The following is a 26,385-nucleotide window of genomic DNA, read 5'->3' as shown; positions in this document are numbered from 1 at the left end:
CCACTGCTTTTCTGCTCCCCCACAGTTGGTGTGAACTTGCAGCCCTATCTCCACTAGCAGCCAATGTCTACACATTCATAGAGAAGTCAGATGGCCTGAAAGAGTGGGTCTTGTCTCTTTCTGGAGAACTGCTGAGACACAGCAATGCAGAGTTGACCTGGAATATCCTGGTCCCCAAGTGCTTCAGAGTTCTGTGGCTAATTCATGAGTTCAGCCCATTCTTCCCATTCCTCACATTCTCCCACCAAAGATCCCAATCAACTCTGCTGAGTGGCTTCTTTTTATTAGGAATATGAAAGCCTGAGTGTGTCATTTGGGCACTGGAATGCCTCTGGGAAAGCTCGGTGCTATTTTAAAGATGCTACAGGAACTGTTCACAATGCCTGGGAACAAGGTGGCAGTAGGCAGCCTGATGAACAGGAAGAACAAACACCCTGAAAACCAGCAACATGGCAGGGGTTTGCTTTGCGATGTAAAATGCAAATAAACAAACCAACAAAGTGATTATTTAGCTGTTCACCCAGGGTTCAGCAGATGTGGTTTTCATGGGATCACTCCAGTCACCAAGCATCTGGTGATCATGTGGCTCTGCTGATGTGTAAACATTGCCTCACTCACTGACAAGGAGACAGGCACTCCTCATGAGAACTACATCCTTCTTTGAGCACAGAATTACTTAAAAGCTTTAAAAATAACCACAGAGCCAGGCATGGTGGCGCACTATATCCCAGTGGCTCTGGAGGCTGAGACAGGAGAATCACAAGTTCAAAGCCAACCTAAGTGACTTAGCAAGGGCCCTAAGCAACTCATTGAGACCCTGTCTCTAAATAAAATACAAAATAGGGCTGGGGATGTGGCTCAGTGGTTGAGTGCCCCTGAGTTCAATACCTGGTACCAAAATAACACTAATAGTAACCACAGAATTTCTATCATCCATTATGCCTAATAAACATCACCTATTTTTTAACCAAAACGGTGCTTTAAAGTGTTTATGAGAATGATCTAACAGTATTTATTTTCTTGATCAAAAATATAAAAGCTGGGCTGGGGTTCAGGTCAGTACTAGAGTTCTTGCCTGGCATGTATGAGGACCTGAGTTCCAGCTCCAGTACAGGAAAGAAAAAAAAAAGTTAAAAGCAATCATGTTCAAAGGCCTAAGGGAACTGTTACTGCACCATGCACAGCGAAACAGTACAGTACACCAAACAGCAGAAGGCAAGGAAATGAGCACAGTGAGACACCCACTGTGGAGCCAACCACACAGCACACTCAGGGAATGGGCCTTAACCAGCTGCAACCGACATGGAAAGCAGAACTCTGGAAACGTGTTGTGGCCAGGACCACTTCCTGCAACGTGGCCAACAGCCTCAAGCAAACCATGGCTCTCCTCCCACCCATGTGAAAGGCTTGTCATATGCACAGCCTCAACTAGTCAGACGGAGGCTTCAGAAAGACTGCTGACGAATTTTGAAATCTACAATTACTTCATTACAGATAGTATCTGTTCTCCACTGCAGTTTCCATCATGATACTCATTATCTCTTTTGTCTCTGGATTCACAAAGCCCAGCTTCAAATCCTGGTTTCAAACTTAGCAGCTGTGTGGCTCTGGATAAAGTGCCCCAAATGGACATCATAATGGTACCCACTTGACCAAGTTGTTGTTAAGGGCCATTGCTAATGTATGCAAACTGGAAAGAACAGTGCCTGGCACTGTGTTCATTATTATTAATATCTTGAGGATAAGATCACTCAGTATACTTATGATGGTTTATAAAAATACATAAATCAGGGGCATTGATAGATCACTAGCAATTATTAGCCTCCCTAGAACAGTGTGTTATGTAAAGTACAACTAGTTTAATGAGAAAGAACATAAAGATAATGGTTTAGTGACATGATTTTGAGATTGTTTACTATTTCTTAGTCAAATATAAAGTATTTTATGGCATCATTCAAAAACAAGAGCAATAATCTTCCACTACTTGGATGGCTGCCAATGCATTATTTCTTCTGCTGAAAGTCTGTTTTCCATTAGCTCTTGAAGGCCTGTGTAAATGGAAGTAGAGTGTAGCAGATTTAAATATTACTTTTTTACATTTTTGACACCGCAAATTACTTTAAGTCCACGACTTTTCTTCATTATTTGCTTCCTTTTTATATGTTCTCTTCTATTTTTTCAATTTGGAACATTGTAAATTTAGCCTTAAGTCTTCTCTATCCACTTCAGATTTGAAGGGGGAATGTAAATAGGACACATACTTTTGTATAATTATTTTTCATTTATTCAGAGAACTGCAAATATGGACCTTCCTAGGTCTTTCACAAGCTGATACTCAAGGAAAAACATTTTGTCTGTTTCCTGAATATCTTGATTGAGCTTCTAAAGTGTAACATGCAAAAATATCTAAGGTTCCTTGTTCCTTATGTACAATTTGATTATCTTTCAAAACCCAAAGCTTCTGTTTTATTAAAATCTAATCCTCTGTTATCATGTGTGAAAAAGAAAATACGCAATGATAAAAAAAAAATATGGACTTATTCAAACTTAACTCCCCACCAACTTACTCCTTCATTCTCTAAATCAATGGCAAGCTCGTTTTCAATTATACTGGATAAAAAAATAAGTAGTAATATGTAAGTACATGTCCTTATGCATCAGTAATCCATTAACATACTTTGTTGGATGACATTTTTTAAACATAAGCTACTTTAAAATCTAGCCATTTTATATGAAAATTTGGATTTTTCAGCTTCTCTTTGATTTCCTTTTTTTTCCCCCCATGCTGGGAACTGAACCCAGGGTCTTGTGCATGATAAGCAAGTACTCTACCACTGAGCTACATCCCCAGCTCTCAACCCCTTTAAAAATCAAAAGTTCCAACATTTGTGGGTCCGCATTCCCAGCAGGGCAAATAGCTCTCTGGAGCTTAGCAACTCCTCCCATCAGCACAATGTAGTTTTCAAAGCCTTTCAATATGCTGGCCCAGGGGTGGGATTGAGGGTGGGGGATCCCACTTCAATGTCCCACTGATGTTACTACCTAGTTGCTGGAGGGTTCTGAGACTGCAGTCTCTGTTCTACACTCTGAAGTGTTTTTCTTCGTTTCCTCCAAAAAGGAAGCATTGTCATAATTCCAATATTCTGAATGCATACTGTGGCCCAGCAATCCTATTCCTGGAAAAAAAAACTATGAAAGATCATCCAAATTTCTATGGATGTCCACTGCAGCATGCTTATAATACAAATAAAATACAACAAAACCAAATTAACATAAATATAAGTAGGAACTGTTCAAATAAAGATGGTAAGTCCATGTGAAAGATACCAGAGTCCCCCAAAGCAGTAAGGTAATTCTAAGCTACTAAAATAGAAATGTGTCAAATATATGAAGTAGAAAAAGGTAAAGTATAGAACAGTATGTAATAAATGATCCAATCTATAAGGAAAATGAATAGATATATTAATATATGCTTGCATTTTAAATTTTTAGAAGAAAATACAAATAACTTTTTATTAGCCATATTACTTTCATACTTAAAAAAAAACAGAAGCACTCTGAACAGGGATACCTCAAATCATATTATGTGTGATTATCACCACATCTTCATGTTACTTGATTGCTTATCTTGGTAACAGAGTCCCTCTCAAGTCAAGCTTGACTCCATTTCTTCAGCAAGAAGGAAAAAAGGCCTCCTGGATGACCCTTCACACCAGACACCAGGGCCAGCACAGAAAACACACAACGGCCATTCTGGAGTCTGTGCTTACTGAGAGCCCTCTGGGGTTCCTGTGGTCTCCTCTTCTATCTTTTCAAAAGTGGACACCAATCAGGCAGAGGGGCAGGAGCTCCTCCAGGGAGAGCAGAGAGCTACCCGGCTCCAGCTTCACATTTGCATGGAAGTGTGTGTGTGTGTGTGTGTGTGTGTGTGTGTGTGTGTGTCAGGGGTGTTATACACTATTTCCCTTATGCCCTTACTACTTTAGGTAGGATCAGAGAAGAGGAAGATAAAAGAACCAGTTCCCTACTCACTAGCAAAACCCCTTCCAAAAAACAGGATTCTTCTTCCCATTAAAGGGAAACAAGGCCACGTGTTCCCTTCACAGGCTCAGGAACAGCAGCCAGCGAAGGCTGTTCTTGGCAGCAGCAGCCTCTGTGACCTGCTTTCAGTGTTACTAGGCAAGAAGGAGAATCTGCTGGGGATGGGAAGCCAGAAACAGCACGGTGCCCGGCCACTAGCGGGATACTACATGTCAACAGCCCCTGCAGGGCTCTCCAGCCCACCCTTCCCCAGCCTTCCAGAACCAGAGGCAGCCGTCAGCTTTCCCTCACCCCACCGCTGACCCCTAAAGGCATCATCCAACACGCACCAGAATACAAGGTCCAAACACATGACACTTCCAAAAGTTATGACCTACTGCTAAACTAAATTTTTTGAGCAATAAAATAAAATAGCAATAATTAGAGGGAAAAAAAAAACCAAATTAGGAACAGAAGATTCCCACTACACACTATACACCACTAGCTTTTCTTCAAAGCCAGAGCCGGGGTGCTAACTTGCCCTGTTGTGCTCAATTGCTGTGGGATACAAAGTAACATGTAGCATGCACTTAACACAGACATCTACTCAGAGCTTACTGACAAATCTAGAAGTCAGACAGGTGGCATTACTTGAAAACGAGGTTATATAATATTTTACATAATACTCAAATGCTACTTTTGAAAGAAAGGAGAACAATACCCCAACTGCCTTGCTATTTTAACTTAGAGTCCCTCCCATTGAATGCCCTATCACTCAATAACTGTGATTCAGCATCGTCAAGGGTGGTTTCAAGCCCCATCATAAAAACCATCCTAAATATGGCACAACTATTGCTGTCAAATAAACATGAATAATTTAAGAAGCTTTCAACAGAAAAAGAAAAAAAAAACATTCATTCAGGCCCCACTAATTCAGAATTAGTGATAATGCAAAGCATCCTTCAAATTTCAGTTTCAATCACCTACCTTATTAAACAACTGGAAAGATTAGAGATGGACTATTGGAGTTATTTAAGACCATCTATCTCCCTGCTCTTAAGCAGCACTTCCCTGCGTGTAATTTGTTCCGTTAAGGTAATTATTAGAAAAGAGTCTTATCTGTGGTATCAAGCAGGTCTATCAAGACTAGCTATAATTAGCAACTAGTGATAATATATGCCAATAAATACCTGCCCTTCATTTCAAATAGCTCATCAGTAAGCAGAGCTTGGTGGTGTGCACCTGTAGTCCTATCTACCTGGGAGGTAGAAGCAGGAAGATCATTTAGAACTAGGCATTTGAGACCAGCCAGGGCAGCATAGCAAGACATCATCTCACAAAACAAAACAAAAACCCTCATCCTGTCCTTCATTCTTTATTTCAAGTGGGTCTTCTTGTAATTTGCTATTTTCCGTTGTCTGGTATCATCTGCACACAGTGAGATGTCAAAAGGTGCTTACCTCTGAGTCTTTGGCCTGCTGATTACGAATGACTATCAAATTGTACAGGATTCTGTCATCATCTGCCTCTGTGTGGGATACATCATGAGGCAGACTCCACAAATTCTTTTCGTCATCCCTTGCCAGAGTTGCTCCAAATGAGGAATATGGACTATTACCACTGTGGTATAAAAAAAAGAGAGGAGATATAAATTTTGTTTTATGCATATAAAATATAGTATATATCACATGTATTAACATACAGTACAAATAAAAATACATATTATATAAAATAGAGTGTAATATATAAATGTATAACAAAATGTCTAATTTAGCTTTACTAATTAAGCACAACACAATCCAATAGTCAAAAAAACAACAACAAAAAAAAATCATTTTAAAAAGAGCAGAAATGGGGCTGGGTGTATATAGCTCAATGACAGAGTGCTTGTCTACTATATGCAAGCGAGAATCTAGGTTTCATCCCCAGTAACATAAAAAGAAAACAAGAAAGCAATTAACATTAAGAGATGAACTTTCCCCTGCCTCTGAATCCAAGGAAGTGTAGTAAACCTAGAGCACAAGTTATATATAATAACTATCAAAATCCTTACACTGAGAACAGTACACAGTAAGAATGTGTATCTAAATACTTCAAACAATGCAAAATGCGGACTAGGAATTTCAATAGCTTCATTTGGTACATTTGCTTCACGATTTTTTCCCTTACAAGGTGGCATGTGTGTTTAAGATTAGCGATACAGCATCATATCTAGGGCATGCCATGCACAGCCCCAGTTAACTTCTGTGGGACAGGACAGGCAGGGTCACACTGGGGTCATTCACTTCAACTAATAATATGCATGCCACACTGACTACAGGTTAATCACTGGGCTGAATAAAATTGTGAGCAAACAGACAAGTCTCCTGTCCTTAGGCCTCACTAGAGTCAAGCCTGGAAAACACATTAATAGATGATTACAACTATATAATTAAAAACTGTGATAAGTGCTTGGGGCTGTTCAGGGAGCCATGAGCACACAGGTGAGAAGCTCACAGAAGATTCTGGGGGAGGTGGGCATCAGGCAGGCACTGTGAAGAAGAGAGGTACAGCAAAGGTACCAACATGTTCAAAGATCTAGGGTGGGAGGAAACCCGGGGCATGTGTTAAAAGAAAGGGGAAAATGGCCAAAGCCTGAACAGGAAGCTGGGCAGGAGCCAGGAAGACACAGCTGTGAAGGCCATGTTTCCAACATTCTCCCATTTTGATCTTTATTCCTAAGACCTGGAAGAGGTATAAGCAGGACGGTGATGTAACTAAATAGTACTTCATCTTTAAAAGATCTTTCCAGGTAAAGTGTGGCGAATGCTTCCAAGGCCTCAGGAGAGGACTTGGCAAATTTGTTAAGATGCATTTGAAGTAACTCGGGTGAGAGAAGCCAGGTACTAGGATTAGAACGATGTTGAATGGGCACTATTCGGGACTGTGCAAGGTGGATTAAAGGGACTTGGAGATGAACTCCAGCATGGAGGGCTGATGAGGAGTCAATGGCCAGTTTATTTCCCCAGAGGGTGTGTTGACTCCATGCTCTGAGGCAGAGCTAGAATGTCCCATGGCCAGGGACTGGCATGCACACCTGCAGGGGTAACATGCAGGAATGGCAAACGAAGACAGGAGACATCCAGATAAGCAGATGGCATGTGGGATGAAGGTTAAAGTTAAGATGTCCGTAAATACAATGTGATATGCTCAGGAGTTAGCAAGAAGGAAATCTCTCAATAGGAAGAAGCACCAATCACCAGACTGGGGCTCAGCAGCAAGAACCGCCCAGCAAGGGAGCAGCTCCAGTGCTAGAGTGATGGGTGCAGATTAGGATGCCACCAAGGCCCCAGAGTTGGGAAAGACAACCAGGCCCACAGGGGAAAAGTGAAGCAAAAGACGGGGGCAGGATGTTGAAGCCAAGGCCAGCAGGAAGCCTTGACCCTGAACTAGCACAGCGCTTAGGGCCTGGGTGCCACGGGGTGCTCCTGAAATCCCTCTGGTGTGGGTCAGAAGTTTAGGGTCTGAGATTGGACAGGGTAATCAGCATTATGGGGAAAGGAGCAGTTTGAGAGGAGTCAGGCCCAGTTCAACCACAGTGTTCTCAGACCACTGCCTTCTTACTTAGGCTGTCAGGTGGCCGACAGACAAACACAGAACTCAGCTCTTAAGAATGATGAGCCAATGGAAGGGGAGGCAAAAGATGGCTTGGTGCTCTGTACATATGGGCTTTAACGAGCATGTTAAGTTCATTTATTTGTGTATTCAAAAACAAAGAACAGATACTGCTAGGTCCTAGGTACTGGGCCGGGGGCTTTGGGGACTCGAAAATAAATAGGACACTGTCTCTGCCCTTAACATGACTATAAAGCAATGAGATAACTGCAACTTTTAAAAAGTATGCATGGAATGTCACAGGAGCAGAGAGGAAGAAGTGACCAACTGCATGAGATGAGAGGGAAACCCAAGAAAGGTTTTTATGAAGGCAACGTGCGGCCAGATCCAAGCATGCAGAAGCAAGGGCAACGGCATCTCCAGCAGAAGGAAGAGCTCAAGCAGAAACAGTGTGCAGAGGCTTCACAAGTCAGGGGATCCAGGCGTTCCCGCAGGACCACTGCAATGGTGCATGGAGCCAGGAAAACAGATGTGAAGACAAAGAGGTGACTGGGGTCAGAATGAAGATAGTACTAGTCCAGGCTTTGTTCTGCAAACTGTGACAAGTTATCAAAGGAATGTTGAGCCTCTTTGGGTCTCAGATGTAATCACTTTGGATGAAGCAGGAATAAGGAAATGGCTGAAGAGGCTGTCACAGTCAACTGTCACAGGCTGGTAGGTGGCTGAGGTCTTCGTGTGGGTGGAGTCCCTCGGGGTCACCAGAGGGCAAGAGTACAGGAAGAGCTGGGCAGAGACAGAAAGAAGGCCACAAGCCAACCACAACCAGAGTGGCCACTCTCTCTGCATCTTCTTCATTACAAGGAAGATCCTTTGAGGTGTAAGAAAGGCGATGTTTTATTGCAAAATAAATAAATATATGATTTTAAACGTTTTGAAACAGTGGCTGAGATGCAAATGAATGCAGAGAGAGGGGAAATGAGAGACTACAACCCTCAGGGGCAGCTCATAGGTGACAGGAGGAAGGGGTCAAAGGTGACTGTGAAATGATGCCTTCAGCTGGGACTCGTGGGCAGAAGTCAAGGCTGACCCTGTCAAGATCTGCGTGCAGAGGGAGGCTGGATGCAGGCCTACCTGTGGTCACCACAGAACCACAGAATCAGAGGACTGGTGGGAATGAGGAAAGACGGGAAGGGAAGGGGTGTCTGGAGAGAATGCCGAGAGCCCAAGATGACAGACAGCTGGGGCAGAGAGGGGTTCAAAGAGCAGGCAGACAGAAGGGGTGGCAGCACCACAGAGGACAAGGATCCAATTCCTTTTGCCTAAAAAACTCTTGCAGTAGATGATATACCACATGGCATTACCCCTTCAGCACCAGCGCCGGGACCCCACACTCCACCCCCATTGTCATGAAACCATTTGGGGGGTGGGGGGAGGGGGGAGAATTATCCCCAGTTGCTTGACTTCTCCAGGGGCAGGTGACAGTCCTCCCTGAATGAGGTTCCCAAAGGGGGTCACCTAGCAACCAAGTGTCACACACCACCTCCAAAAGGCTGTGACTGGGATGCACCCACAAGGAAGCAGCTTTGATAACAACCCCACGTGTGGATGCTCTGGGTACAAACCGGCAAATTCCCCAGGGGTTTCTCCCAGGGCAGCATAGATCTCAAGTCATGAAGGCCTGGTGGGTAGCTCCCACCCCAGGCTGCACCCACAGCAATGAACACACTTTTAGGCCAAGAAACCCTAGTTTCCTATCATTAGTCTTTCATGTTTTCCCCACATTCGGTTCATTTCGATAACCCTGGTCTCCACACAAGTTGATAAGGTGGTCAAGAGCAGGGACTGTGCTCACTGCTTCTGTGCCACACATCACCCACAGGGTCTACCACAGAGTGGTTGCTTTAAGTACTTATTGAGGGCTGGGGTTATGACTCAGCGGTAGAGCCCTTGCCTCGCACGTGCAAGGCCCTGGGTTTGATCCTCAGCACCACATATAAATAAATAAAATAAAGTTATTGTGTCCAACTACAACTACAAAAATAAATATTAAAAAAATAAAGTACTTGTTGAATGGAACCAGCTGTGCCAGAATCCCAGCCTGCTAAAGGAAACCCTGGTCATAACTCAAGGTTACCACCTTTTAAAACATCCCTAAAGAGGGAGGTTAGAAATCAGCATGCACTTGAAGAATCAGTAAAGATCACATTTGACTAGGAATAATCAAGTCACCTTTTGCTTTACGGAGCCACAATTTCTTTTCCTGTTTTGGGGTGATCAATGCTGCCTCATTGGCCAGCACCTCCTTCTCAACAATCAACTACCCCCTGCATCTCTTTTTCTCCTCTCTCTAGCTGTCTCTGTCTTTCCTCTCTCTTCTCTTTTGCTCTCTTTCCTCTCTAGCTATCTTTGTCTCTGTCCTCTGGCTGTCTCTCCTCTCTCTCTCTCTCACACACACACACACACACACACAGGACTCCAGCCCACATGGAACACTCACATTAGCCACCCATCCTTGGTCTAGGAGCTGTGGGGTGCTCTACAGGAAGGTCAACACAGGCCTCTGGAGAGTGCACATGTCTCCAGACAGGCAAAGGCCTCCTGGGTTCTCCTCCCATCTAGCCCAGCCCTAAGTAGAAGCAGTGCTCCCCTGGTGTCCCCTGAGGAGCTTCTGATTCTGCCTAGTCACAGTGTAGAAGAGGCCCTGCATGAGCGGTGCCTCTCCAGTGCTGCCCCACCAGCTCCGGCCACCCTCCTGAGCCTGCTCGTCCTGCAGAGCCACCCAGTCTGCTCTGCCCTGCTGGCTCCTCTACTCCACTTTCTGCCACCTTCTTCTTATTCATAGTGACAAGCCAGGCTTCTTTCAAAGGCCCTGAGGTCTGCACCCCAGCAGCCCTGGGAGGACACAGAGCAAGGAGGGTCTGGGCTTGGCTCTCTCTCCCTCCATGATAGTGATTTCAAAAAGGTTCGGAAAGAAGTGACAGCATTGCTTGCCCCTGGCCACCATCTGCTGATGATAAATATTTTATTAACTATGTATCGTTTCAGAGGCTGCTCTGATATTACATCCTAAGCAGAAACTGCCCTCACTCCCACAAGGCAGGAGGAGGAAAGTCTCAGATTTCACCCTGATCCCCCCCAAGGGCATGAGACCCCTTCTGGAGTCCTCTTTCAACAGGGTCTAGGGTCAGGAGGAGAGAGAATCAGAAATGCTAAATTCTGCCCCAGGGGACATGGTTACAAAGTGCAAATGAGCAGGACAGTTATTTACCAAGAGAGACTGGGCTCCCTCACCAGTCCCGTGCTCAAGGGTGGCTGTCCACGCCAGCAGTTCCAGTGACCTCACGGCTCTTCCCGAGAACCACGTGCCAGCCACCACTGGTGTGAGACTGAAGCCGAAAAGAGCACAGAGATCCAAGCTCCAGCGTCCAGGCAAACGGTCCTCAAGAGGATGCTGGCCCACCCCTCTCCTCAGTCCTCGTCTGATTCCCTCTAGAACGGGGCCCTGGCTTCTAACCTTGCTCTTCTCCATCTATCCGCACCTGGCTGCGAGGGAGGAGCAGGTGACTAGATTCTTTCCCTCTTCCTCCCTTCCTCCCCCTGCCCGTCCTCCTTCTTCCCTTCGTTCTTCTGTCCTTTCTTTACTGTTTCCAGGACAGGCATTTTGGCTTCTTTTACTACCCACTTGATTCAGTGCTTAAACATCCTTTAATGCCGAGTTTAAAATCGCTTCAGTTAGTGCTTTCTTGGCACTAAACCATCTTGGCTCAAGACTTCCTTCAACCCCAGAAACAGGCCCTCCGCCTAGGGGAGGAAAGCAAGCCCAGCATCTGGCTTCTGGCACCTCTGGGACCTGCTCCGCCCGCTGGGCTTCCAGGCCTCACAGCTGAAGCAGAGCTCTGTGAGCCGGTATTCTTACACGTGCACCTGCTTTCAGAGCCCAGGAGAAGCCAGTGAGCAGGCAGGGCAAACTCTGCCTCTGGGTCCTCCAGGAAGTGCTGGGGCTCAGGAAGATGAGCTTGAGGAGGGAGCCTCAGCAGAGGAGAGGCCAGCATCCACACAAGGAAGGTTCTGGAATCTATGCGTGAACCTCCAGCTCAGACCTCTCTCCCAAACTGCACACTTCCCTTGTCCATCTGGATGCTTAGTAGACAGCACAAGCTCAACGAGGTACCAGTCGAGCACCTGCTCTTCCCACTAGACCTGACTGCAGGCTCCCCTCCCCCAGCGTGGCAAGTTCTTCCTTGTCAGCCATCAGGCCACGACCCTGAAGTCATCCTGCCCCCCTCGTCCCCCACATCCAATCCATCAGAAAAGCCCATTCGCTCCACCCTCACAAAGTGTCCGCCTCTAGAAGGACCCCCTGAGCCAGGGCGCTCAAGGCTTGCATACGAATTCCCACAGAAGTTTTTTTCACTGAGATTTACTTCTTTCTATAATTATTTCCCCCCTGCTCTATTCTGAGGCCAAAGTGATCCCCTTGATGTAAATCAGATCATGCCCTCCCTCTCTAAAACCTCCCAGTGGCTTCCATTTAACTTAGAGTATAAGCCCATATCCCATAATGATCCATAGACTGGACCAGATTCCAAGCACTCTGGCCTCTTTGCTATTCCTGAAGCTACAGGTCACACTCCTACCTCAGGGCCCTTGCACTGGCAGATCAAACTGCCCACACCATTTCCTTCCAGATGTTCCTTTCTTCACACCTCAAACATCTCCTCCGTGAGGCCTGCCCTGACTGATCTACTTAAAATTGCAAACATGTTTCCCTTCCCCACTCCACCTTTTCTTGTTCCTACACACTTATCTCCTAGTTTACTTATTATGTTTACTATTTATTATACTCCTGCCCTACCACCACTAGAATAAAAGCCCCAGGAAGACAGGAATCTGTATTTTTTAATTTATTTATTTTTTGCTCAGTGATGATGCATCTCAAGTGCTTAAAACAGCACCTCACACATAGTAGGCACTCAATAAATATTTGCAGAGTGAATAAACTCTTGTGTCCTGAGTTCACAGGACTCTGAACACCAGAGATATGGCTAGAATCTGTGAGTTCTAGCTGGCAAACAAACTCCTCACACTGTTTACTGATTACATTTATGAAAGTCAGGCTTGTAGTCTTGTGGGAGGAAGCAGATGACAAGCACATATGTTGGTGTCAGATGACGGCCAGGACTATGAAGAAACACACGATGAATAACGTTCAGACAGGGGATGGGCACTGTTTTAAAGGGGATGTTCAAGGCAGAACTTGCTGATAAAATGACTTTAAGCAGGGATCTGAATAAAGGGAGGCAGTTATTTACTCAGGTAACCAGAAGAAGAACATTCTGGGCAAGAAAGGTCAAGAGCCCTGAGACAAGGGTATGTTTGGTATATCTAGAGAACCAGGAGGAGGCCAGCATGGCTGAAGGATGAACAACTTCACTTTATGTTCTGACTCTGAAGTTTCTAAACCATGCTTAAGAGCCCCAAACTGGAAACCACCCTTAAAGTCCACTAAGAGAAAAGGTGAATTTGATGGAATGTACTAGAAATCCAGGAGAACCATGAAGTAAGCGCCCCACAACAGCACAGATGGATCACACAAAGTCAAGCGCACAAGGTCAGGTGTATGGGCACATACGTGGTTTTGATCCCATTTACACGAAGCTTAAAAGCAGGCCACACTAAAGTACATCCCTAAGGTGCACAGTGGGGTGGTAAAAAAACAAAATAATAAATAAGGAAATGACTATCACAAAAGTCCAGATCTGATCATGGAGGAGATATGGGGCTGGCAGTGGCTATCTATTGCCCTGGGTGGTGGTAGCAGAAGCAGGCACTTTGAGGTGTTCTTTATACACTCTTCCTAATTTTTATGTCTTGTTTTTGTTTTGTCTGTGATACATACACACAAACACAAGTTTTTTAAAAGCCTAAATTAAAACTAAGTAAGAGGCAATTTAGGACACCGTCAACTAATACAAGGCATTCACTATCTTTGGACACACACTCTCACCAAAATTATTTCCTAAAGGTCATTGTAAAAGAATAAAGTGCCCAGCGACTCGGGAGGCTGAGGCAAGAGGATCATGAGTTCAAAGACAGCCTCAGCAAAAGCGAGGTGCTAAACAACTCCGTGAGACCCTGTCTCTAAATAAAATACAAAATAGGGCTGGGGATGTGGTTCAGTGGTCAAATGCCCCTGAGTTCAGTCACTAGTACCCCCCCACACACACACACACAAAAAGAATAAAGTACACAGCGCGTAACTGGCACAAAACAAATATTTGTTAACCAAACTAAAAAGGACTTCAGTCTCCAACAGAGTTAAGCATAATTTACTTTTTAAACAAAGGTGTGCTGATATAATCACTTTAAAGTATCTAGAAAGTTCCAGGAAACCTAGATCACATGACATATAAAAGAAAGAAATGTCATCTTCTGGGAACTTCCAATGACACTAAGACTAAGGCAAGGCAGAAAAGGAGAAGAGAGATTCTGTGAGTTTTCAGGCAAGAAAACCTTTAAAAGTCATCTTGTGAATGGAGTGTGGCTGACTTACCGTAGAGCACTGCCCTCCGACTTACAGGGCCTGAGGTCCTGCTCCAGGAACCACCATATGACGCACCCCAACCCTCCCGTCTCTCAAGAAGGAAAAAGTGCCAAACTTAGAAAGTGGGAAGTCCTGGTGCCAGGGGCACGGTCCTGCGCTAGCGTCCTTTGTGTCTTTGTAGGTGCTTCCTGTGAATCACAGTCTGGCCCAGGGCTGCACATGCAGGTTTCTGCAGGAAGCTGGGCATGAGATTCATCAACTCTTCCCAATCTGCTCAGACCTGGCTCTGGGAAAACACAGCATGGTGTGGGTGGAGCAGAGGGGTGCGGGGATGAGGCCATCTGGGCCGAATCTGAGACCTCACTGACATTAATATATCCTCCAACACTTTCCCTCGGAGGATGGAAGACAATTTGATCCACTCGAGGTGAGTCCACACCGTACCAGGAACGCTCTGCCCACATAAGATGGCTGTGCGTCTACCGTCAGTGGTGGTTCTCTTTTTTAAACGTTGCCAGCCTTCCCTTCCCCCACTCTTGCTTTGCACTAGCACCTGGTCTCTGGCCTCAAGACAGGAAAATGAGCTTGGGGTTTCTGGACCACAGGCTATCGTAATCCAGGGAAAGTGTCGTACTCCAAACAGTTTCTAGCACCCACCATATCAGCACAGTGACACACCTCCCTGCACAGGGCTCTGCTCCTTCTATGGCACTGAACTATAAAAGGATGTGAATCCCAGTTCAGCTGTGCATGCCTCTGAGCAAGTTACTGAAGCTCTCGGTGCCTCCGTTTCTTCAATGTCAAGTGGAAATCATAGACGTAATTACAGTCAATCCTCATGATCCACGGATTCCACGTTTGCAAATTCTTCCACTCACTAACATTTACCTGTCACCCTAAAACCAACAGTATTGATGGTTTAAAGGTCATTCATGGACGTGTGCAGTGAAAAACAGAGGTGGACATTCAACTGAGGGCAACGATCCGCCTTCTTGTTTTCAGCTCTCATACCAAAAAAAGAAACAAGTGTCCTTTTTATAGTATAGTCAGTGATGTATTTTGCATTTTTGTAATTTTTATTGATCTCTCTGTTCAGAGTTTTCCCTATGTGCTAAAATATATGGTAGATAAGCTTCATTCAGACAAACCGTGGCTGGGCATGAGTTCAATTTCAATGGACTAACAATATATATTAAATAAAGTGACTCTGGGTAGAAACTCGAAACAAGATTGTGTTAGGACTAGTCAGTGAATCAGCTCACAGGAACTCTCTCTGTACTTCCCCCAGGAGCAGGATTCCGTATTCACACATTCAGTAATTCTCACACAGCAGATGTAATGAATTCAGCGTCAAGGTGGCTTTATAAGACAGAACTACCGAGTAACAAGACCCAGTAGCACCTCATGGTCAAGCACTCAGGACATTGCCCCCTACACTGAAAGGCCTAGGACAACTGTGCAGAACCGGAGGGCAGGGAAGACAGAGCTCTTCCTCTACCTGCCTTCTCCCCTCACCTGAATCCTGCAACAAGGCAACTCAAACTATGCCATTTCTTCATGGTCTGTGGGCCATTCAGGGAAATTCAATTCCTTCTTAGAGCAAACCCCGGTGCAGACACTAAGTAATCATCTAGCTTAAGCTGAGACTGTATATTACTTTTCCCTAATGGGAATTCAGGCACTGTAAAAAAATAAAAACCCTGGCCTCTGTTCTCGGTCCGTTGCCCACAGATGTGTGCATCAGTTCTGTTATCAACAACAGAAGTTGTAGGTGGGCACTGACAGGAGAAGGCAGTGAAGTATTTGGAAGCTCGGAGCCATGAATGGTTAAAAACTCAATCGTCACTGTTAATTCTTTCCATTTCTTCTTTTGCTTTGGAACAAACAGATAGTGATGATGATTCTTGTCAGTTATTGACAGCCAATAAAAATGAAAGAATAAGAATTATACCCCCCCCCAAAAAAAAAAAAACATTCAAAGTAACCCCTGTGAAGATGCTATAGCCCATGCTGCTCACTCTGGTCCCTTACGTTACCTTTGGTCTCCTCAGGCCTCTGATGCCCGTATAGGATGCTGTGTGACAGGTGACTCTATGGTGTCAGAGGACTTGGGCTTCCTTCTGCTTAAAGTTGTCTTAAGCTGGTCCTCCAAAGCCACAACCCATGTTCAAGTGGATTATTAAATGGCAAGGGTATGACTTTATCACAGATGGAAGAAAGCCATCCACAAAAGTGAAATAAAAACCAATGCTTTGGGGCTAGAATTGTGGCTCAGTGATAGAGTGCTTGCCTAGCACGTGTGAGGCACTGGGTTCAATTCTCAGCACCCCATACAAATAAACAAAATAAAGTCCATTGACAAATAAAAAAAAAGTTTTAAAAAAGAAAGAAAAATCAATGCTTTGAGCTCACACATTTTCCCCAAAGTAGTTAGTAATGGATTGAAGAGTGTTCCCCCAAAAGACACATCCGAGTGCTGATCCCCAGTACCTCTGAACATGGCCTTATTTGGAAATGGGCTTCGCAGATGTAATTAAGGATCTTGGAATGAGATCATCCTGGATTTCAGGGTGGAGGCTAAATCCAATGACTGGTATCCTCCTAAGTGAAAAGAGAGGGAGATCTGAGACTCAGAAGAGGAGGAGCCCAGGGAAGAAGAGGTCAAGATTGAAAAGGTGCTGCCACAAGCCAAGCACCAGCAGGAGCTCCCAGAAGCTGGAATCACCAAGAAATATTCACAATGCCTAGAGCCTTCTGAGGGACTGTGGCCCTGTCCACACCTTGACTTCTGACTTACAGAACTGTGAAAGGATGTTTCTGTTGTTTTGAGCTACCAAGTTGAGGTGATTTATTGGGGCAGCATTAAAAAACTGATAATCCATACCCCCACATTTCTCTTCACTGGTAGCATAAAATCTTGAACCGAAAGACGTTTTACAGACATCTCAGAACAACCCCCTGGTATTATCATCCTCTCCTTGGAGCAAACTGGCTTGTCGTCATCACTGTTTTGATCACATTTACCTTGCTTCAGAAATGTGATCGGTGCAGGGAAGAGTGGCATACAGGACCTCAGACCTTACAGAGATGGTTGATAAGATGAATCTTACATGATTCAGGTCTTTCATGACTGCAATCTCACTGAAGATGAGAAAACAGTGACTATATGACTCACAGGTTGATGGGACCTTTGGCTTTCTTGGGTCAGGATCAGGCCATGAATCCTTTATCCAAGCCTGGACTTGTTCTTAAGTTTCCTTGCATTGAAAAAAAATGTCTACTAAGGTGCCCTTGGCATAGCTCAGTGGTAGAGCACTTGCCTAACATGTGCAAGGCCTGGGTTCTATTCCCACCCAGAGCCACAAAAAATATAAATGATAAGTTTTATTTTTGAAAAGAAAAAGAAACGCCTACTCAACTATTCACTGGTGAGGCAGCCCTGGGCAGATGGAAAACTGACAAATGATCAGGATGAACACTTCAGGGACTTGAGGTTCCCTCCCAGCCCCACAGACAGCCTGGAAGGGGGAGGGGGTCCCGAGAATATCAGTTAACACAAGACCACAGAAGGAGGATCAAACCTGAAAGGGCCCTTCCAGATCACCATTAAAGATAGATCTCCCCATTTTTATAGAAGAAATGAAGGTCCAGGGAATTTAAGAGGCTTGTTGCAAATCACAGCTGGTTAATAGCTAGGACTAGGACTCTAGTGTCCCCCACGCCACACATGACTTGGTTCCTGGTGTCAGGCTGCTCTCACATCTAAACAGTAATGAAGGATACAGAAAAAGGGAAGGAGGCAGGGGCCAAAATGGTCAGGGGCTAAGGCAGTGAAATCTGATAAGTTCTTGGAAATAAATTTTATGTTACTTTTAGAAAATATGTGATAGTTTTCTGAATTTTCTCTACTGCCAAGGCTTTGAGGCCAGACAGACATGGATTCAAATACTGGGTTTCTAACCAATCAACTTTGACTTTGAACTTACTGAGCCTTGGCTTCCTCATTTATAAATGAAGATAACTAATATCTACCTCATTTGATCAAAGAGTCTGTTAAATGACAATGTATTTAAAAAAATTCTCACTCATGCCAGAGCCTGCATGCAGTATACACCTCATATATAAAGTCTAAGAATGCTAAACACAGATTCAGTTCAGAGGCCACCTGAATATGTGGAGGTAGGAGGAAGATGAAGTTATAGGGGGACCTTTTTTTTTGGGGGGGGGGGTTCAACTCCATTATCAATATTTTCTTTCTTAAGGCAGGTGCAGGGTTTATGAGTTTCTTTCACTATTCTTCCTATCATTGTATTTTAAATAATTGTTTTAAATGTACACACAGCAAGCAATTAATAAATGAACACTATTATTATCATTATCACCCAAAAAGTACTTTCTCAGCTCTTCCTTCACTGTGGCACACTGTGCCAGGCACAACAGGGGACACAAAGTAAGATTCAGCCTCTAATCTGCACTAAGGCCTCCAGCCTTGTCAGGGTGACAGTACCACCTTACAACTATGATACCTGGCAGAACACCATGAGAGACCGAGGGGCAAAAAGAAAGAAAGGGGACAGCAGAACTCCTTAGGAGACTTTCTGAGTTTTCATCAGAAAGGTAGCAATGAAGATGGGCTTTAAGCAGCAGAGTGATAAGAAATAGGAAACAACAAAACCCATCTCCATCAACAACTACCGCCCTGGCAAAGGCACCAGGGGACACCAGCTGGATCAGGTGACTGTAGGCAAAGAGACACAGAATGCCAAAGCAGAGGGGAAGAAATGTGAGAGAAGAGATGGGTGGTCAGCACAGAGGTACTCCACATCACGGAGAAAAGAACAGCCAAACCTTTCTCTTTTAAGTTACAAGGGAGCAAGTTCCATGTAATTATACTGGACAGAGGCCAGCTTTCAGGAGCCCAATAACTACTCAAAGGAACGGATGTTACCTAAATGGGCCTGCCCCACAAAGGTCAGAGGTCCCTTAATGCCATCTCAAGCATAAGCTTTTAGGGCTGTGCTTCTTGAAGGCTGTCCCCAGACCACATTCTGCCAACCCACCTGGTATGCTTAGTAAAAGGCAGAGTCCCAGACCTGGAAGTCACAATGTTTGGGATGGATCCCAGAAGCTACAGTTTTAGCAAGTTTACCAAGTGATTCCAGAAAAAAAAAAAAGAAAATGGTGGTGAAGAAGGAGGTAGGGGGGTCAGTTGACTACTCTTTAAAGACATCTGTGTGTGACACAAAGGACAGCAGAGAACGGCAGTTGGAGGTCATGGCAATATCAAGATGGGCTATTACTCAGGGGACCCCTCAGAATATTTCTAGAGAAAGGGAGAAGAAAAACCAGCCAGTGGGTGAGAGAAACACAGATGCACTTCAGCGAGGTACAAGCTTCCCCTACAGTTACAAGGTTCCAGAAAAAGCAAAAAGATCAAGGTCAAAAATGGAAGTGGCACAGTCAGACTGGCAAAGGAGCCCAGACTAAGAGCCGTTTTTTTTTTTGTTTGTTTGTTTGTTTTGTTTTGTTTTTTTCCTGAACAAACAAGAGTCCCTGGTGTGTTCTGAGAAAGGACTGGAGATGACTGTGCATGCAGATGACAAACATCATCTCCTCTCACCTCTTCCAGGCACTGCTGCTCTGGGGAGCAAAATAAAACCTGAAGCCATTCTTATAGACAGTAAAGGATTTAGTTAAGGAGGAAAAGATGTCTTTACAAACCTTCTTTTTATAAATGAAAACAAAAAGACAAAGAATGAAGTTCTCAATAAAATAATAATTCAGACCATCTGGCCACATGACTTCACCACATCAATATTTTAAACTAGTTTCTTTGGAAAACAATATGAGAGTCCTCAAAAATTAAATACATTTACCATACGACCCAGCAATCCCACTCTTAGGGCTTTACCCCAGGCCATTGAAATCATGTCTATACAGAATCTAAAATGAATGTTCACAGCAGCATTATCCATAACTGCCCCAAAGTGGAAACAACCCAAATGTCCACCAACAGATGATGAGATAAACAAAATGTGATCTATTCATACAATTGAATATTATTCAACCATAAAAAGGAATGAAGCGCTGATATGTGCTACAACAGGAAGAACACTGAAACCACTCTACTATGTAAAAGAAGCCAGGCAAATGGCCACATACTGGATGATTCTAAGTAATGTCCAAAATAGGCAAATCTAGACTGCCAGAAAGCAGACAAGTGGATGGTAGGTGAAGGGAAGGTGGAGTGGGAAGTGACGGCTAATAGATAACAGTGATTCTTTTATGGGTAGTGAAAATGCACTAGAATTAGACAGAGGTGATGGTTGCACAATTTCATGTATATACTAAAAACATACACTCAGTTGGACACTCTAAACAGAATAAAAACAAACTAAAAAAAAAAATAGGATTTGAAACCAGGCCCTCAGATGACTTACATAGGAAAGAACATATAGATACCCATCTGCACACACCCTCACCTACCACTATTCCACATGTCCATTAACAAGCTGCTCTTTGGAAATAGTTATGTTGAAATGGGGCCAGAATGACAGGAAACCACGAGACCAGTCCACTCATATTCACATGCCCGGAATAACAAAAATAATTAATAATAACTAACATTTATTGAGAGTTTATTATGTGTCAGACACTATATTAAGCACTTGACATGTATTGTCTTCCTTCATTTCTCACTGCAATCCTTTGAGGTATATATATACTATTATCGTTCCATTTTACAGATGAGGAAATTGAGGCACAAATGAGTTTAACTTATGCCAACTCATCCAGGTGGGTGACTCATCCTGGGCAATGTAATTCATTATTACCATGCTATGCTGCTTCATCTGAAACGATCTTCTTAAAAATCACCTGCAAAATTCACTGACTTATATCACTGTAAGTAAGCCAAGACAGGAGATCTAGATTTTTAAAACGACCAAAACTATTAACCTAAATAGCAAGCCTAGACAGAACATCAGAAATATCCAAAGATCTGACTATGAAACTCAGTTGAAAGCTACACTTCATATTAACTAAGAGCACTGACAATTCAAGTATATGCTCCAAGCATGAAATTCTAGATGGTTACCTTCTACCTTTTAAACTAGGAGCAGATGACACAGTTTCTCCCTTGGAGTACCAGTAGAAAAAGTAATCAAAAATACTATGCATTGTGCATATGGCTGTGTGTGTGTATAATACACATGACATACATGTGTACTCACTAAACAGGGAGGAGCAGATGACAAATTCTAAGTTCTCAGTCATAGGAGAGGAAATGATGTCACATAATCAAAGAAGACAACTTGAGGAGTCCTTGAAAAATCACATCTAGGAAGAGGCGGCAAGGCAAAAGGTCACCACACTTGTGGCAGGGACCATCAGAAGATTGTTCTTATAGTGGCAAGAAGTAGTGTGTTTAATATACTGGAAAATAAGAGCAGACAGGCAGGAAGGGGTTATGTAAGATCTTCAAAGTCCAGGGAAGTGTTTCAACTTGATTGAGTTAAAAAGGTAAGTCATGATTTAGAAAGAGTTGTGAAAGCGTTGTTATATTATCTGCACACTTCATAAAGAAAAAAAAAAAAAAAAAAAAAACCCTGGCTTGAGTGTTTGCTCACCCAACCCTGGAATTCCATTTTATAAACTGTTTCCTAATTTCATTTTAAATATTCTGTTTCTGTCCTATCTACCCCAGAGGCATCACCTAGTGGAAGCTTAATTTCAGCCAACTCAAGATGCAAAATCATGGCCTAAAAATCACAGCCTGAACAAAATCATGCTGTAGGGTTTCTTCACAAAGCCTCTTAGCACATAGCTAATGACCATTAAATTTCTTCACATCTTATAGCTTAAGGTATAATGAATCAACATCCTAGTGAATAGGCTATCTCTGACACAATATGCATCATCTTTTTTTTAATGTGAAAAACCTTCCTTGGGCTCGGTCACTAAAATTGTCACCATCTGGTAACAACTTTGAATGGAGAGGTATCTAACTTTTTGGCTGAGTGATACACAAATCCACAGTTGCACACTGCACTGTAATATACCTATCAAACTCCCAATCGCGAATTTTACAGGACTTAATAGAAACTTCTCCCGTACTCGTCTGCCCAAGCACTGCACCCGAATTCTTGGCACTTTCCACAAGTATCCACTGGGTCTCCAAGAATCTGTGTTTTCTGGCCGCCAACAACAACAAAAAGTCCGGCTCAAAGATCCTGCGAGTGTAAACATTCTTACCCAAGACATCCCGTGAGGGACCCAGGGGCTGAATCTGCGCCTCAGTGCGACCTTGCAGCAAGCCCACCTCCCGGTTCAGACCCGCATACAGGTATCCTCACCCCGGGTGCCCGGCTGAGGCCAGGCGACCCCGGATCGTGGGCAAGCGGTGCACCCACCTGACCAGGGGCTCCTTCTCGGGCAGGGCAGGCTCGTCCAGACACTTGCACGGGCAGCAGCAGCACGCGGTCCGCAGCCAGTCCCTCAGCCCCATGGAGAGCAAGGGTCCCCTCGGGCGCCGGAGTCTAGGAAGAAGTCGCCGCAGGGAGCGATCGCGGCCGGAGCGCGCGCCACCCGGCCGGCGTCCAGGTGCGGGGACAGTGGTGGCCCGAATGTCGCACGCCGGTCCGTGCGCATCACGCTGTGGCCGGGACGCGCGCGAGGGCGGAGGAGGCGCTCCACGGCCCGGAGACTGCCAGGCGCGCGCCTCCCACCTCTTGCGTTTTGTTGGGGGCGTGTGTTTTCGTCGAGCTCCCCCGCACCCCACCTCTTTTTTTTTTTTTTAATTCCCCGGGCGCAAATTGGGGCGCATGCGTCGCCGAGATGCCCGCTGCCGCCCTCTAAGGAGGAAGCCGGGACTCCAGCCAGGCGGCAGAGTCCAAGCGCAGCGACAGGCTGGCCGCAGGTCGGAGGAGGGCAGCGAGGGGAAAGCGCTGGAGCCACCGCGCACGAGGTCCGCGGAGTCTATTCATACTTTTTATTGGCTTCACTGAGGGAGGAAATAAAAGTCTCCACCCTCGCCCCTTCAAAGCAGAGTTTAAGGCATATTTTTAACACGTCAGCCCCATACAGCACAAATTAACAAAAGACTCTGGATGGATGCAGTATAGAGGTGTTTTTGTTTTGTTTTTCAAATGACATATTGACATCTGATTTTTTAAAAATGTTTTCAAAACTCCGGTTCTTGAATAGCCCCTGAGGAAAAGGGGGAAGGGCTCCAGAGCTGTTGTTATGTGTTTATTTATACCTTAAAGTTATGTATAGATGTATTCTTTATGCTCCTCGTATAAACTTGTTAAGTATATGTACACATATCCTTCTTTTTTGTCCAAACAGCAACATATTCCATATATTTCACTCGGGATGTCATGGTGACTTATCAGTGAGTGTGTATCTTTCTCTATGTCAATTTAACAATTGCATGTACTTCAGTCTTAATGAATGCCCCCAGGTTTTCCCCAGACTCCTTCTGATGGACATTTCAATTAATTCCAAGCTTTTGTTATTAAGGAGATTTCTTGGATAACTGGAAATGAAACCACCATTTGACTCAGCTATCCTTCTCCTGGGCCTATACCCAAAGGACTTAAAAACAGCATACTATAGGGACACAGCCACATCAATGTTTATAGCAGTACAATTCACAATAGCTAAACTGTGGAACCAACCTAGATGCCCTTCAATAGATGAATGGATTTTTTAAAATGTGGCATATATACACAATGGAATATTACTCAGCAATAAAAGAAAATAAAATCATGAATTTTTGCAGGTAAATGGATGGAGTTAGAAAAGATAATGCTAAGTGAAGTTAGCCAATCCCAAATAACCAAATGCCAAATGTTTTCTTTGATATAAGGAGGCTGATTCATAGTGGGATAGGGAGGGGGAGCATAGGAGAAATAGAGGAACTGTAGATAGGGCAGAGGGGTTGGAGGGGAAGGGAAGGTGCATGGGTTTAGAAATGATGGTGGAACATGATGACCATTATTATCCAAAGTACATGTATGAAGACATGAATTGGTGTAAATATACTTTGTGGACAACCAGAGATATGAAAAATTGTGCTCTATATGTGTAATAAGAATTGTAATGCATTCTGCTGTCATATATAAATTAAAAAAAAAAAAGACAAACCTGCAGTGAACATCCTTGAACTAATACATTTGGTCATATTCTTAAAAATATCCATTGAAGTCATGTTTGGTGGTTGAATTGCTGTATCCTAAGTAAGGTGCCTTTTTAATTTTGATGAATCTTGCCAAACTGCTCTCCAATTAATAATCCCACTTTACACTCTGACACACAAAAGTATTTCATTACATCCCCTGCTCCCACCAATATAAGGTGCAAGCTTATTTTTATCTTTGCCAATTTGATATATTGGCAGATATTTAATGAACATCTGTTATGTTCCAGATGTTTGTTTTAGGAGGGGGGATATGGCAGAGGAGAAAGTAAACAAAAAGCCCTACTCTCATGGATTCAACGTTTTAGAGGGAGTTAGACAAATGAAACAAGTAAATTATTTAGTATGGAAGACAATGGTATGTACTGTGGATTAAAATGAGTGTGTGTGTGTGTGTGTGTGTGTGTGTGTGTGTGTGTGTGTGTTTGAAGGCAGTAAGTGGGGGAGGGACTGGTGCCTGCAATTTTAAATGGGGCGGTCAGAGAAGGCCTCCTTGAGGCTGTGACATTTCAGCAAAGACTTGAAGATGAACAAGCTAGCCATGATGTCCAGGGAAGAGTATTTTAGGCAGAGTGAAGGCCATGTGCAATACCCTAGAGAAGAGAGAATAAACTATAGGGTGCCTGAGAAAGAATAAGGATCCAGGGATCCAGGAGACAAAAGGGGCTTGAGGGAGAGTAGTAGGAGACAGTAGAAGGTTAGACCTTGTAGGGCATCACAGGCACTCTGGATTTTGCTGTACGAACTGAGCAAACCACTGGAGCATTTTGAATAGAGGGAGTGACCTAGATGGCAAGCAGCTCCATTAGCTGCAGTCTTTAGAAGAAACTGGGTGCCAAGGACTATTGTGGGGAGATGCATATGGAGCCCATCACAATGGTCCTGGTGACAGATGCAGTGGCAGTATGCAGGGCAGTAGCAGTATTGGTAATAGGAAATGGTTGAACTCTGAATAGAATTTGAAGGTAGAACCAAAAAGATTTACAAAAGACAGAGTCCAAGGTTTGGGGTTTACAAACCATTAAGGGTGAAGCGTCATCGTCATCGACTGAGATAGGAGTATGGGAGGAGCAAGTTTGGAGGGCTGAAGAGGAAGGAAGAGAATTAATTGTCAACAGTGTCAATGCTCATGGGTAGTGTATTATGTTTAAAAGTGCATTGCCATTCATAGATTTTTGTCTTGTTCTGGCGACAGTATGAACTTGTAGGGACTTGCCAAGTGCATATTCATTAAGAGGCTACTGAGGGATAAGGAAAAATAATAGAAGGTCCCTATGGCCTCTGACTTGGTTGCAGAGACAGGATATGAACCCATCATGAAATGTTAATGGGATGTAACAGAGTATCCACTGTCACCAGACTAAACAGGGCTTGGGTATCAAGTTCAGCACCAAGTCATTCATTACTTGTAACCAGTGCCTGATTAGAGGCTGAGAATTGTTCTAGAAAACAATCTTCCTACTGCCTTGAAAAATCTCTTCGGAAAAAAAAAAAATATATATATATATATATTCTGAAATTGGATTTTGGATTTCAAGTCAATCCTCCTAGGTTCATGTAGACAATGGTTAAAGGGCATTGCCAAAATGTGAATTCAGCTAGCAAGAAGATGGACTGTAGGGTCTGACAGATGCTATTAACTGACAGAGTTGGATCTGTTCAGAATGGAAAAATTAGAGAAGCATTCAGCTCCTTTATAAATTTTGACTTTTAGATAAGTCAATTTTTCTGAATCTCAATTTTCTAGTCTGTGAAATTGAGAGAACAGAACTAGATCTCTTAGGCACAGTTGTGAGACTCAAATGAGATCCTTTAAAATCTCTAGAGCCTGTAGAAATATCAGAATTCAACAGAAATTATTGAACTAAATCAACTAGGACTGACTGTCAGGGAAAATGGTCCTTACCCTAGTTAGATTGCATATACTGATATTTCTTTTCATATTCGACCTCTGCTATGTGTGGGCACCTCTTATGTGGTCCGTTTCAGACAGACTATTCTCAGAAAGCCATAGCGCCAAGTCTAT

The 26,385-nt window shown here is 43.9% G+C and overlaps 1 protein-coding gene across 1 annotated transcript in view; it reads right to left on the bottom strand.

Annotated features, from left to right (window-relative positions):
* Mreg (melanoregulin) overlaps positions 1-22,908 on the bottom strand; it is a 58,900-nt gene extending 35,992 nt beyond the window's left edge. Inside the window, exons 1-2 of the mRNA XM_027941897.2 lie at positions 22,570-22,908; positions 5,481-5,640 (exon numbers count right to left, since the gene is read on the bottom strand). Of these exons, the coding sequence (XP_027797698.1) occupies positions 5,481-5,640; positions 22,570-22,664 (255 nt within the window). The 5' untranslated portion in view covers positions 22,665-22,908. The remainder of the gene's footprint in view (positions 1-5,480; positions 5,641-22,569) is intronic.
* Between the last annotated feature and the right edge of the window lie 3,477 nt (positions 22,909-26,385).

The sequence above is a fragment of the Marmota flaviventris genome, chromosome 11 (assembly GCF_047511675.1).
Source record: "Marmota flaviventris isolate mMarFla1 chromosome 11, mMarFla1.hap1, whole genome shotgun sequence".
In the NCBI taxonomy this organism is placed as follows: Eukaryota; Metazoa; Chordata; class Mammalia; order Rodentia; family Sciuridae; genus Marmota; species Marmota flaviventris.
Note: the sequence above shows the minus strand (reverse complement) of the source record. Positions and strands in the feature narration are given on the sequence as shown.